General features: G+C 40.8%; 1 protein-coding gene across 1 annotated transcript in view; it reads left to right on the top strand.

Annotated features, from left to right (window-relative positions):
- Positions 1–4,220: 4,220 nt before the first annotated feature.
- Positions 4,221–13,749, top strand: part of CRBN (cereblon) — a 30,087-nt gene continuing 20,558 nt past the window's right edge. The window contains exons 1-4 of the mRNA XM_033210486.1: positions 4,221–4,317; positions 8,631–8,737; positions 9,634–9,836; positions 10,948–11,097. Coding sequence (XP_033066377.1) covers positions 4,251–4,317; positions 8,631–8,737; positions 9,634–9,836; positions 10,948–11,097 — 527 coding nt within the window. The 5' untranslated portion in view covers positions 4,221–4,250. The remainder of the gene's footprint in view (positions 4,318–8,630; positions 8,738–9,633; positions 9,837–10,947; positions 11,098–13,749) is intronic.

Raw genomic sequence — 13,749 nt, 5'->3', positions numbered from 1 at the left:
GCTCTATATGTAGCACAATTTATTGTACAAACTGGCACACTTTGAAGAGTGGAATGGGGCAAGGGGTGGGGCTGCTCTGGTAGTTATGCTGATACACCAAACACATACCAAGGCTGTCCTGGCCAAATCCCAATGTGGGGTTGCTCTATCAATTGCTACACACTCATATAAGTGGTTGCATACACAAATGCAGGCCAGACCAAGGCAGGTAACACACACACACACACACACACACACACACACATACACACTGGCTGGTTGGCTACTGTGACCAATAGGGGTTGCCCCAACTAAACCAAGCATTGTTATTTAGTCAGAGATAATTGTTCCCATGCATGAATCTGACTTATGGTGGCCAAATCTTCCCAGTTTTAAAGAGAAGCAGGAAACCAATATTGGTATGTGTATTCTTCAATTGCCAAATGCTGGCTGGCAATCATATAACTCAAAAACTCAAAATACCGCACAGGGCAAGAAAGCCTCTAGCTTGAGAGGTCACCTGTCTGTGACCTGCGTCTCACAGAGTGGCCGAAGGCACTGTGGCACTGTGAGAGGAACATGTCTGTGGAGCTGCTTGTCTCACCTGTGCTTTTGCCCCAAGGGTAAAAGCATTGGAAGATTTATGCACTTCCAAAATTAATGAATTCATCTATTCAAAAAATGATAACCAAATACGCCTACAAGTTAATCTAGCTTTGCTTTTTCTGAAGTCCACAATTACCTTTAAAAACAATTCTGGATCTTTGGACTAGGTTGGCTGGTTTTATCCATCAAACCAATATGGGTCTTAATCTTCATCCCAGCAGGAAGTGGGGAGGAATGACATCTTTGCCTTTCATCATGGAGGAAAATCTCTTCTTAAAGTTGTCTTCCCTCTTCATCATTCTTAGAAGTTACCAAGCTGACTTTCTCTAGGTGTCATTAGCCAGGACCAGGTCAGGTGATATCATCAGCCATAGAGGAGCTTGGGGGAATAGAGTGGGCTCATTATTATAGGCTTACAGCAAAACATGATCTCATAGCAGAGTACACTATTGCCCCAAACAAATTAGAGTTCTTGGCAAGGAAGGAAAGAGGAATTGCTGTTGAGTCAGCAGGAAATCGGTGTCGGCCAGAACTGTGCAATTCATCTTTCATTTAATGAACATTTTTTGAGCAGCTTTTAAATGCCAGAACCTGTTCTTGGGAGCAGAAATCTCCCATCCAGACTTTATACCTTTGAGCGGGGAGAAATGAGACTGTTTTTAAAAGTAAGCCTCATAGTATTTTATTATTATATTATTATTATTTTGGAAACAGGGTCTCACTATCTTATCCAGGTCGCATAGTATTTTGAAAGTTGAGAAATGCTTAGATAAAGGCAAATGAAGCAGAAGAAGGGTAGAAAATGGTGGGAAGTCGGGGAAGAGGGTCACAATCTGACACTGGGTAGTGTGGGAAGGACTCCCTAAGGAAGGGGTATTTGACCCAAGATGTGGAAGTTACAAGGGAGAAAGTCATGCATCTATGCAGGAGGAGAGCATTCCAGCCAAAGGAAAAGGCAATTGCAAGTGCCCTGAGGTGGCCATGGGTCCATGTGGTTGTGGAAGAAGAAGGTCAGTGTTGATGGAGGGGAGGGAAAGCCCACAGAGCAGTAGTGAAGTGACATCAGGGAAGGATACAGGGGCCCACTGTGCACTATAAGGGCCACTGCAAGGGAGATGGGGAGCCAAGGAACGTACTGAGTGGGGAGTCACGTAATCTGACTTGCGCTTTAACAGGATCGCTCAGACTTTGTTGAGAAAGCACTGTAAGAACTAAGGGTAGAAGACAAGAAACCGGGATTGATGCTATTGCCATACTCCAGGCAAGAGATAATCAACTGCTTAGACAAGAGTAGTAGCATTCTTTAATACATTAAAAAATATGTAGAGGCTGGGCATGGTGGCTCATGCCTTAATCCCTTAATCCCAGCACTTTGGGAGGTGGAAGTGGGCAGATTACTTAAGCTTAGGAGTTGGAGATCAGCCTGGGCAACATGACAAAACCCCATCTCTACAAAAAATACAAAAATTAGCTGGCTGTGATGGCTGCTGCCTACGGTCCCAGCTACTCTGGAGGCTGAGGCGGGAAGATCACTTGAGCCCAGGAGGTGGCAGTTGTAGTAAGCCAAAGATTGCACTACTGCACTACAGCCTGGGGCAGAGCAAGACCCTGTCGCTAGAAAAAAAAAAATTATCTATCTATCTCTCTATTTATCTCTCTATCTATCTACATGGCGGGGGGAGAGAGAGAGAGAGAAAATACAAAAAAAACGGGGTGGGGGGAGACAGAAATGTCTTCTCCCAGTATACATATCCCTTGCTGATAATATTGTGTAGAAGCCAGAAATTGAAAGAATGATGGTCTTTTTCATTTACATTTTCTCCCATCTTCTACTACCCTTAATTCTGCACTATTAAAGTTAATTCTTGAGCTGTAACATAGTGATCTATGAACCTATATATTTCTTTTCCCTCTGGTTTGCAGAGTTCCTTATCCATTGATACTTCATGCAAGCAAGAGGAAATGTGAGGAACAACTCAGTATGATATCTTCTTTCAGGATAAAGTTACCAAATTAAACATAAATGGTAAATGGTCATGTTTTCCTTTTGGTTTTAATAACCAGTGCTTAATCCAAGAAACCTACTTGCTTAGATATTTTTATTCAGTGATCATCTGTTGTTATCTCTACTGAAAGGTATAGCTATGGATGACTGGGTAGACTCTGGAGGGATAAAATGAAGGAGGGAGCAGATGGTGAATGTGAAGAGAGGGGAGAAAAGGAGGAGAATGAGAGAGTAAAAGATATGCAGATGCGAGCTCTGGTGATCTGTAGCAATGCACAAAAGAAGAAAGAAAAACAGTGCTTCTCCAGCCACATCTGTGGACTCCACCAGGCTTACAGCTGTACTTTCTTGTCCAGAGAATTCTTGATTGACCCAGGGTTCAGACAATTCTGATATCACCTCTGGGGAGAACGACTGGAAAGTCAGAGCTTACTTGTTAAGAAACCAGATGCTTGCATAAAGAAAATTCTGCTGCAGGTAAGCACAGGTTATTGAAATTCTACAAACTATAATGAGACTGATAATGCTACAGCATCAAACACACACACATATTACTTAGTGCATGCTCCCTGCTTGCCTGCGTTCTCTCTTGCTGACACAGGAATGATTCACAAGCTTCTGTCACAAGGGAGTTTTCCGCTTGTAACTTACCAGGGAGGCAAATTTTCTGAAATCATTTTTTCAAATCTCAGATCCATGACTTTTCCGTTGAGCAATGCTGCTGCTGCCTCTCAGCCTCCACCTACCACCACCTCTACCATGTTCAGCTGTTGTATCTCATTGAAGGATTTTTCAGTTTTCCTTACTCACCGAAAAAATGATATTGAAAATACACTACGAAAACTTTTGTCCACCCTCCAAAACAAACATCTTGCCAGTCACAACTCCACCTTTATAACAGAATTATCTTCATTTTTTACATAGTCTTTATTTCTTTTTTGCCACAGTGACTTGTTTTTACATAGCTGAAGTCATAATGAGTAGGTTAGTTTATATTCAGACAATTTTATTTACCAATTACAGGCGTTTTCCATTCTGTGCAATCATCATTTCAAGTATGTTTCTGATTAATACTTGTTAATTTTGTCACGTAATGTACATATATGGAAACTACTGAAGTTATTGAAGTTACATGTACATATATTGAAACTACTGAAGAAAATCAGCAATAATTTAACCACCCTCGGAATAACTGATGGATTTCCCCAGCCTTCACATATATGCTTATTTTATATATGCTTCATATTTTAAGAATTGAAACTAATGCTGCATGAACAGGTTTCTATTTACTCCCTACCCTCTTCGTTTAAAAACAAGGTGGAGACTAAAGGCTCTCAGCCTCAGTTTCTCCATATGCAAAATAGCACGATTAAATAAGTCATGCTAAAGGCTGGAACAAGGTGAGGGCTCTGCAGCGTGTACGCGGAGCACTCAGCCGTGGATGGCGGGGGACAGCGTTCTGTCCCCGGTGCGGAGCGCAGGCCTGTAATTGTCCCTCCCGCCTAGGGCATCACTCCCAGCCCGGGTACGCGCAGCCGTCTGCTCCTCTGGGGCCGCCAGGGGGCGCTGTGGCCCCGGTGCGCGGCAGCGGCGAGACGCGGACCCTCCCCCGGAGTCTCCGGCACCGCCCTGTCCCAGCCTCCTTTGCGGGTAAACAGACATGGCCGGCGAAGGAGATCAGCAGGACGCTGCGCACAACATGGGCAATCACCTGCCGCTCTTGCCTGGTAACCGCCTGGAGTAGTTCCCTGTAGTCGGGAGTGCGGCGAGGCCCGGAGCCGCTAACAGTGCAGCTGGGCCTGGGAGGCGGGTGTGGGGGCGCCGAGACTGGCCAGCCAGCCCAGCAGGGCCGCACCGGGAGGCTGCTTCACGTCGGCCCTTGGCCAGCGATGGAGTCGCGGCACCTTCTTCGCTGCTCTGTTGTCCCGAGCCGTGAGCCAGGGTGTCGGGGGACATTTGCTCTTAAGAACAGGAAACTCATCCTCTCCATCCTCCCTGTGTCCTGAGTGTAGGTCCTAGGAAATGCTCTGGAACTAGAGGGCCGGGTCAGATTCACAGCTGTTACTTTTGCTGGTTTCCTTCCTTTTAATAAGAGTGATAGCTAACATGTACTAAGCACTAACCGTGTTAGGAGCCTTGCAGTTAACGCTTTGCCTGCATTTCGCCTTTTAATCCTTTCCACATCACTTTTCAGTTTCCGAATTGATAAGCGAGTATTGGATTGCAGATTAGTTCAGTGACTTGCGCAAGGTCACACAGCAGAGTTAGGATTCCATCCCGGGTATGTCTGTCATTATATCCCTAAATCCCTTCTCTATTTTGTTTTTCTTACTGTTGGTCTGTTTTTCTCAGACATGTACGATTATGCTTTATCAGAGATAGTTTTTCTTTTTCCTGTATGTTGTGTGAAATGTTTAGACTTTGGCCTTGTGTTGAAATACTGAACAGAAAAAAAAAAAGGCATGGAATATTGTATGAACTTCTCATGCAATGCCTTTCAAGAGATGCTTTCCAAAGGGCGTATCATCCAAACTTGAGACTATTAACTGAGTCCCTTCGTTAATCAAGTATGTTAGGTGTTGTGGAGATGAAACGAGAGATAATACACAATCTGGTATTTGAGGTTTACTGTCTAGGCGGGGCTGCTGAGAATATAACTAAACATAAATTAACTGCCGAGGCAGTTGATTTAGGGCCAGATAAATGAATGCTATTGTGGTTCTTCAGAGGCAGAAATTGTTCAAGGGTCAGCGGAGTTGGGAAAAAGCCTTTCGAGGTAGATCAGGAGACATCCAAAAGCACATACTTAGGATATGGTTGTGGAACATAGGCCTAGGAGGTAGACTGGGTTTAAGTTGCTGGGAAACTGGCATCTCTTGCCAGTGAGTTTGGGGTTTTTCCCGTGGATTGCCAAGAAACAGTTTTCGGTTTCAGGTAATTGCCTAAGGAAATCTATGCTTGGAAGATTAATTTGTCCACTAGTAGCAGCATGGAAGAGACTGAGTGCACGCCCACCATATAGGAGAGAACGTTTCTGTAAAAGTAAACCGTAGTCAGTGGTTGTTCTTGAAGCCATCCTAGCTGAATTGACACAAGGGTAAGTAAGTGTGCCAGCCTTTGATGGAAAGCTGAGCTGTTTTTTCAGAGACATTAGCCCTGCTCTCTGTGCCAAATCCGGTGTTTCAGGGAGAATGGTAAATAGAAGAGGAAGGATACTGACGTTCTGTCGGCATTCACATGGTGCCTCTGCATGAGATGAGTCATCAGACTTCACTGTGATAGCTCTGAACAGTCAGCGTGTTTGTGTGTGTGTGTGTGTGTTTCAGAAAAATATCGGGAGAGGGCCCAGAGATGATGTAGATAGAGCAATAATGCCTTTCCAAATTATGTATATTTTATTTGTAGAAAAACATTGGACTTTCCATAATTCCATGTAGTACGAGTTGTTCTGAAGAGTAAGTTCTGAAGAGTAAGTTCCAACAAAAAGCTTTATAGTTGAGATGTGAAGAATTTATCCTAGGCAAATGAAACAATAAACATAACTGAGTAGGGGAAAGTGGGTTTTAGCCATATTTATGAAAAATGTTACTAAAGAAATTATTTAGAGACTAGGAGTAAGAAGAGTTAAAATGTAAATTTTTAGCAATATTAATTCCAGCCTTTGAGTTAATAGTTTATCTTTTAAACTTTCTGTAGTAGAGCAATAAAGTGGATCGTGCTGCATGCCAAGTGATAGCCATGCTGTCAGCATTGGAAATACAAAGAATTTGATACAGAATATTTTTCTCATCCATTTAGATTGCTCTCTTTTATCTCTTGGTGAAACTTACATGTTCCAAGGAAAATTTGTATGAAGTGTTAGACCATTGACTGTTTACATATAAGTTGAAGTAATTCTGTTTTTGACAAAGTTTTTTATCTGGGAAATTGTAACAATAAATAGAAAGTCCAAGGCAGTTACCATATTGAAAAACATTTTTATTTTCTGTCAGGGACCTGGCTACAGGTGGTTTGACTTAAATAATGATATGTAAAGGAAAAAAATGATTATTTTGTATTGATATTTTATTGATTTAGAAGTTTATTTGGGGCGTTTAAAAATACAGGAACTGGGAGGTGAGAAATGAGATTCAGTAATTCTTTATTGTTAGTCTAGGCCAGGGTTTCCCAACCTCAGCACTTGACTTTTGGGCTGGAGAATTCTTTGGGTGGGATTGTCTTTTGCATTGTAGGATATTTAGCTGCATCCTTGGCCTCTACCCACTAGATGCCAGTCAGACTCCCTTAGTTATTACAACCAATATCCCCTGAGGGGCACAATCACCTGTGGTTGAGAATCACTGGTCTAGGATAGGAAATTTACTCATAGTTTGTATGAAAAGGACAGACTCACAGTTAGTATAATAGCATTTGTATTGTGTAGTATTTTCTAATTTTCTTTGCTGTCATTGGTAACATCTAGTTTTCTAAGACGTTCTTCTAAAATGTTTTATGCTTCATGCAGCTTTATTTTTAAATTTAAAATTACTAAGCAAAATAGTATGAAAATGATTGCAAAAATTTCTTTGTTTTTTTCTTTTGAGATGGAATCTTGCTCTGTCACCCAGGCTGGAGTGCAGTAGCACAATCTCAGCTCACTGCAACCTCCGCCTCTTGGGTTCCAGCAATTCTCCTGCCTCAGCCTCCCCAGTAACTGGGATTACAGGCACCTCTGACCACACTCGGCTAATTTTTGTGTTTTTAGTAGAGATGGGGTTTCAACATGTTGGCCAGGCTGGTCTTGAACTCCTGACCTCAAGTGATCTGCCTGCCTCGTCCTCCCAAAGTGCTGGGATTACAGGTATGAGCCACCACACCTGGCCTTCACTTTAAAATAATGTAGTGACAGCCAGGGAAATGTTATCACTAGAAAAATGCTGTGAAATTCTTCCTGTCAGATTATCTTTCTCTGTTTTAATTAACGGATCTTGCCTGCTTTGGTTTCTTTTCTTACTTATGTAGGAACTCTTTGAAGTTGAGAGTTTGAGAAAACGTTAGAGGTTGACGTGTTTAAGCCTATCATTTTGCAGATGAGGAAACTAAAATTTAATTGGGCAGAATGAGTTGTCTAAGGTGTTAAAATTAGTTTCTGGTGAGGGAGAAGAGAAAAATCTCCCATATAGAAGAATTTTAAATAACGTATATAGGTATTTCCCTTTCAAGAGAGTGGAGCATAACTCATCACCGCTTAAGTGGAGGCTACACCTAGTGATTTGCTTCCAAAGTAAAATGTGAAAAGAAGGGGGAAAGGAACTTTATAGTGGGAAAACCTGACACATACTGCTTTAGCCAGGTGATCAAGGTTAACAGCAGGAATAATTCATAATATGTAGGCTTGATATGTAATAAAAACAGCACATTGGTGACAGACCCCATTTCTAAAAAACAAAAGATAACAACGCTTCACTTTTTCCTCCCTAAAACACATATCCTCAGTCTAATCGTGGGAATTACATCAAACAAAACCCAGTTGAGGGATGCTCTTCAAAATACCTGACCAGTACTCCTCAAAACTCAGAAACAAGCAAAGTCTGAAAACCACACTAGCCCAGAGGAGGGTAGGGAGACATGATAACTAAATGTAATGTGGGATCCTGGAACACAAAAAGATTAGATAAAAACTAAGGGGATCCAAATAAAATGTGAAGTTTAGTTATAGTAATGTACCAAGACTGATTCCTTCATTGTGGCAAATGTACCATACTGATATAAATTAACTATAGGGGAAAAAGATGTGTGACATACAGGAGCACTCTGTATTATCTTTGCAACTTCTCTATAAATGTTAAACTATTCTAAAATTCACAGTTGACTTAAAAAAAAAAAAAATAGCTACTGACAGAGCCCAGCATAGACCCCAGCCCTCTGACTGCCTCTTCACAGTACTGTAGAGTTTACCAAATGCATGTGGTTTTAGAAGTACCCCTTTTTTGAAGAAGGGATTATGTGTTTGAAAGGTTTTCATTCATTTTTTTTTTCTTACAATATTCTACTCTTACAGCAGAGAGTGAGGAAGAAGATGAAATGGAAGTTGAAGACCAGGATAGTAAAGAAGCCAAAAAACCAAACATCATAAATTTTGACACCAGTCTGCCAACATCACATACAGTATGTAATTTAGTGATAGATCTAATAGATACACATTTAAATGTAGATAAAAGTTCATAAAAACAAGTGACTGATATTTGTATTACTAGATATCAGAAATTGTGGATGAGGACATGGGCTATTTGCCAGTAGATAAACATTTAACTATAATTTTGAAGAAGTTTAATACTATGTTGTGGTGGAATTGTTTGAAGAATTGTTGCTCTTTATAGTCTTTCTAGTAATTGAGCTATTAAATACTTCTCTGTACTTCTAGGTACTAGAGTGTTACTGAACATACATTTTTTACTTGCTGTTTGTGATATTTGGACATAAGAGATATTTCTTATCTTGGTAAAAATAAAATACTTTGTATTAAAAAAATTCTTGAATTTCTGTGTTTGTGAGATATTCTTCATAAAAGATTAGAAATTCTTCTAAGAGTTAGTTAGATTAAAAATTATATTTTCACATGGGATGCTTATATACCACATTTATTATTTGTAACCCCATTTGTATTTTTTTTTTTTTTTTGAGACAGAGTGTTGCTCTGTCACCCAAGCTCGAGTGACTGCAGTGGCACAATCTCGGCTCACTGCAGCCTCCACCTCCTGGGTTCAAGTGATTCCCCTGCCTCAGCCTCCTGAGTAGCTAGGATTACAGGCGTCCACCACCACACCCAACTAATTTTTGTAGTTTTAGTAGCAACAGGGTTTCACCATGTTGGCCAGGTTGGTCTTGAACTCCTGACCTCAGGTGATCTGCCCACCTCAGCCTCCCAAAGTCCTGGGATTGCAGGTGTGAGCCACTGTGCCTGGCCTGTATTTCTTTTAATGTGATTTGCTCTTTAGTCTGTTGAGCTTATATTTTTATTACATATCGATCATGACACTGTACCTATATATGTTCTTAAATAGTACCTAGGCGCTGATATGGAAGAATTTCATGGCAGGACTTTGCACGATGATGACAGCTGTCAGGTGATTCCAGTTCTGCCACAGGTGATGATGATCCTGATTCCCGGACAGACATTGCCTCTTCAGCTTTTTCACCCTCAAGAAGTCAGTATGGTGCGGAATTTAATTCAGAAAGATAGAACCTTTGCTGTTCTTGCATACAGGTAAAATATTAGAGTCCATTTGCTTAATACATTTCCTCTCATGGGTAATTGCGGTGGTCATTGTTGAAGCCAAAGCAGGCTGTTATTTTGCATATACAGGAGAGGTTGGGTAAGAATGTGAGGTTAGGAGTTTGGTTAAGTAGAAGTTTCATAGTGCAATTCGGAGTATTTTTGTTCATTTAATTACCATCTAACTCAGCTCTACACCTTCATACACAGTTTAACTTTCTGGTATTTGAAAAATTTTTAACCATTTATATTTGATGAAAAACATTTCTGGAATCTTGGTTTCAATAACTGTCTTTATTAAAGAGAAATAGTGCTTTTTTATTTTAACCTAAAGGATTACTTTTCCAAAAGAATGGTCTTTTCTTTCCTGTCTCTCAAAATTCATAGGTTGTACCCTTTAAATTGAAGCTGAATGTTAAGTATCTTGTGGCAAATAAAGGAAATCTGCAGTAGAGGCAGGAAATACAGGAAGATCCCACCCCAGTACAGTGCTGCCAGTAAGCAGCAGAAATAAGTCATTTGACAGAGTGAAAGAATGTTTGGTTTGGGAAATGAGTTTAAACCCCTGTAAGTTCTGAATTATTTTCAGTGACTAGAAATCTATTCTTTTCCTAAAGTTCTCTAATTGTACTTCCTGAATCCTCCTTCTATAATCCCCCATGTGATTTAAAAATAAATAAAATTGGCCGGGCACAGTAGCTCACGCCTATACTCCGAGCACTTTGGGAGGCCGAGGCGGGTGGATCACCTGACGTTGGGAGTTTGAGACCAGCCTGACGAACATGGTGAAACCCCGTCTCTACTAAAATAACAAAAATTAGGCGTGGTGGTGTGTGCCTGTAATCCCAGCTACTCAGGTGGCTGGGGCAGGAGAATCACTTGAAACTGGGAGGCAGAGGTTGCAGCAAGCTGAGATGCCACTGCACTCTAGTCTGGGTAACGCAGCCACACTGCGTCTCAAACAAATAAATAAATAAATACTAGCTTTGTAGTAAGGGTTGATTCTATAAATTGTTTACCTATATGTATTGCTTTTGCATACTTTGCATATATTTAAAACTCAAATCTTCAAAATTCTTTCCTTTTAAAATTGTCTTGGAAGCAATATACAGGAAAGGGAAGCACAGTTTGGAACAACAGCAGAGATATATGCCTATCGAGAAGAACAGGATTTTGGAATTGAGATAGTGAAAGTGAAAGCAATTGGAAGACAAAGGTTCAAAGTCCTTGAGCTAAGAACACAGTCAGATGGGTAAGAAATAACATATACCTTAATGCTCTGTGAATGTTTTATAATGAAATAGTTTTCTTGTACTTTTTCTATTCTACTGACCTTTCAGATTTTGTAACTTTTAACTAGTTGTTCTCTTTCCCTTCTAAGGTATAGCCCAGTGGTTTCCAACCTTGCTATGCATCAGAATCACCTGGGAAGCTTTTAAAACGATAGAAGCTTGAGTTTCAACCTCATCTCCCATCTCCAGAGAGTGATGAGGCTGCAGCAGCTTTTAAAAATGATTTTCAGGTGATTCTAATGTCGCTCCAGGTTTGAGAATAGTAATGTAGATCCAAAGGGAGGTGCTGTTTGGGACTTGGCTTCTTTAGGATTGAAGGCCTCTCAGAACATAAGAGGATAGGGAGACCAGAGGCTTGTGAGCTGTTTGTGTGCTCACCAGGACAGCTGTGGTTTTTGTAGCATTGCTATGATGTTTGAAAGCCACACAGGTTACATCTGCCAACTGCTCCATCTGAGCTATAAAAGCCATTTATATTTAGTGTCCTTCTCCAGTGTGAATTTTATATCACCCAGAAATGCTATTTACATAATAAGTGATCAATAAATACTTGTAGTCTATGTGCCTTGTGACATTTAGAAATTCCCTGAGTGTGCTATTTCAGCAGTTATTCATTTTGACATAGCTGTAATGGCTGGGTTTTGCACAAATTCAAGGGATGCACATTAAAACAGACACAGAAAAGTCCAGTTTATCTTATTTTATCCTCTTTTAAAAAGGAAACGAAGCATTTGCCTTGATCATTGGATATTATCTCTTAAGGGAGTGCTTCTCAACAGAGGTGGCACATCACCTCTGAGGTCTTACAGATACACAGTCCTGGTACACAATACAAGTACTAGTGAGCTGGTTTCCAATTTATACCCAGAGTTGAAAATCTCATCAGACCTCTGTGTTGCCCAGGTAGTATCTTCTGAACATATGGAAGTTCTGAGTATTTTGGGGTTTTTATTTGGTGGGGTGGGGGATTAAGACTGAAAAAAGAATATGAACAGCATGAGGGTAGGAACGTTTTGTCTGTTTTGTTCACATGGTGGGCATTCCGATATATTTTTGAATTATGGAAATGTTGACATGTCAGACAGCTCCTTGGAGCTAAAGAGAGCCTAGAGGAATGTGAGATGGGATTGCCAGAGCTCTTAGGGTGTTTAGTTCTCTCCAGGTACTTCCTCAGAACATTCATTGTGCACACTTTGATAGTCTTACCACATTGCACTGTCCTGACAGGATTATATGCCCGTCTCCCTCGATAGATAACCTGCTTAAGAACGATGACCAAGACTTATTTATGTTTTACATTTAGGACCGTAAATGTTATATAAATGAATGAAAGAATGATTTCCTGGGGGTGGTCTGCATTATGATAATTAGCAAACTGTTTTGTTACTGTGGATTTTGCTAACAGTTCCATTTTTAAAGTACTTCTTCATACAGTTTCGATTGTGAATACTATTCTAGAAACCATAAAGGAAAACTGACTTGGGGAAAAGTGTATTTCTCAGACTGTCTTGACATTAGTGAGTTTTGATTGTGGAAAAACTATTGAACACAAGATGGCAGTATATCGTTAACTCTGAAAACAAGACAAGGAATGAATGCTTGACTCTAGTAAAGATTAACATCAGGCCGCATGCAGTGGCTCATGCCTGTAATCCCAGCATTTTGGGAAGCCAAGGCAGGATGATCACCTGAACTCAGGAGTTCGAGATCAGCTTGACCAACATGGAGGAACCCCGTCTCTACTAAAAATACAAAGTTAGCCGGGCATGGTGGCGCATGTCTGTAATCCCAGCTACTTGGGAGGCTGAGGCAGGAGAATCGCTTGAACCTGGGAGGGAGAGGTTGCGGTGAGCCAGGATTGCGCCACTGCACTCCAGCCTGGGCAACAAGAGGGAAACTCCATCTCAAAGGAAAAAAAAAGATTACTCTCAAACTGATACAGGCGGATAAGACTTGGAAAGGACACATTCTCTCTAGTATTCTGTAGACCCGTTATTAAGGTCTCGCTTAAGGGTATGTCTGTCTTCATTTAAAAGGCCTCTGTGGAATGAGATTTCTCTTGGCTCCACTACTTCTCTGGCCCTGTAACCACCTTCACTGGAAGTGGTGAAATGAAAGAAATTCTGGAGATGATTTAGTGCAGTCTCCTCTTTTTCTATATCAGAATGCCAAGTACTAGAGAGGTTAAGTAATTTGCCTAAACAGCAAATAAGCCACAGACCTGATTGGTTCTAGGTCCCCTGACTTCCGAACTGGTACTCCTTCCCCTTATACCAGAATTTCTTCATAGCACATTTGAAACTCAAGCCACCTTCCCTTTCTCCAGTAAAATATTTAATATTCATTTGTTTTTCTTAGAGAAATAAGCATATAGAAAACTAAAAAAAATTTAAAAATAAAAATATCCATTTGTCTTTTACCTAAATGACACTTCATTTATTGAAAGTACACCACAGAGGCCAGGTGTGGTGACTCATACCTGTAATCTCAGCACTCTGGAAGGCCAAGGTATGTGAATCACTTACAGCCAGGAGTTCAAGACCAGCCTGACCAACATGGTGAAGCCCCATCACTACTAAAAATAAAAAATTAGCTGGGCTTGGTGCCTGTAA

The sequence above is a fragment of the Trachypithecus francoisi genome, unplaced genomic scaffold (assembly GCF_009764315.1).
Source record: "Trachypithecus francoisi isolate TF-2019V2 unplaced genomic scaffold, Tfra_2.0 Lachesis_group0, whole genome shotgun sequence".
Classification (NCBI taxonomy): domain Eukaryota; kingdom Metazoa; phylum Chordata; class Mammalia; order Primates; family Cercopithecidae; genus Trachypithecus; species Trachypithecus francoisi.
This window is presented reverse-complemented; position numbering and strand designations above follow the sequence as displayed.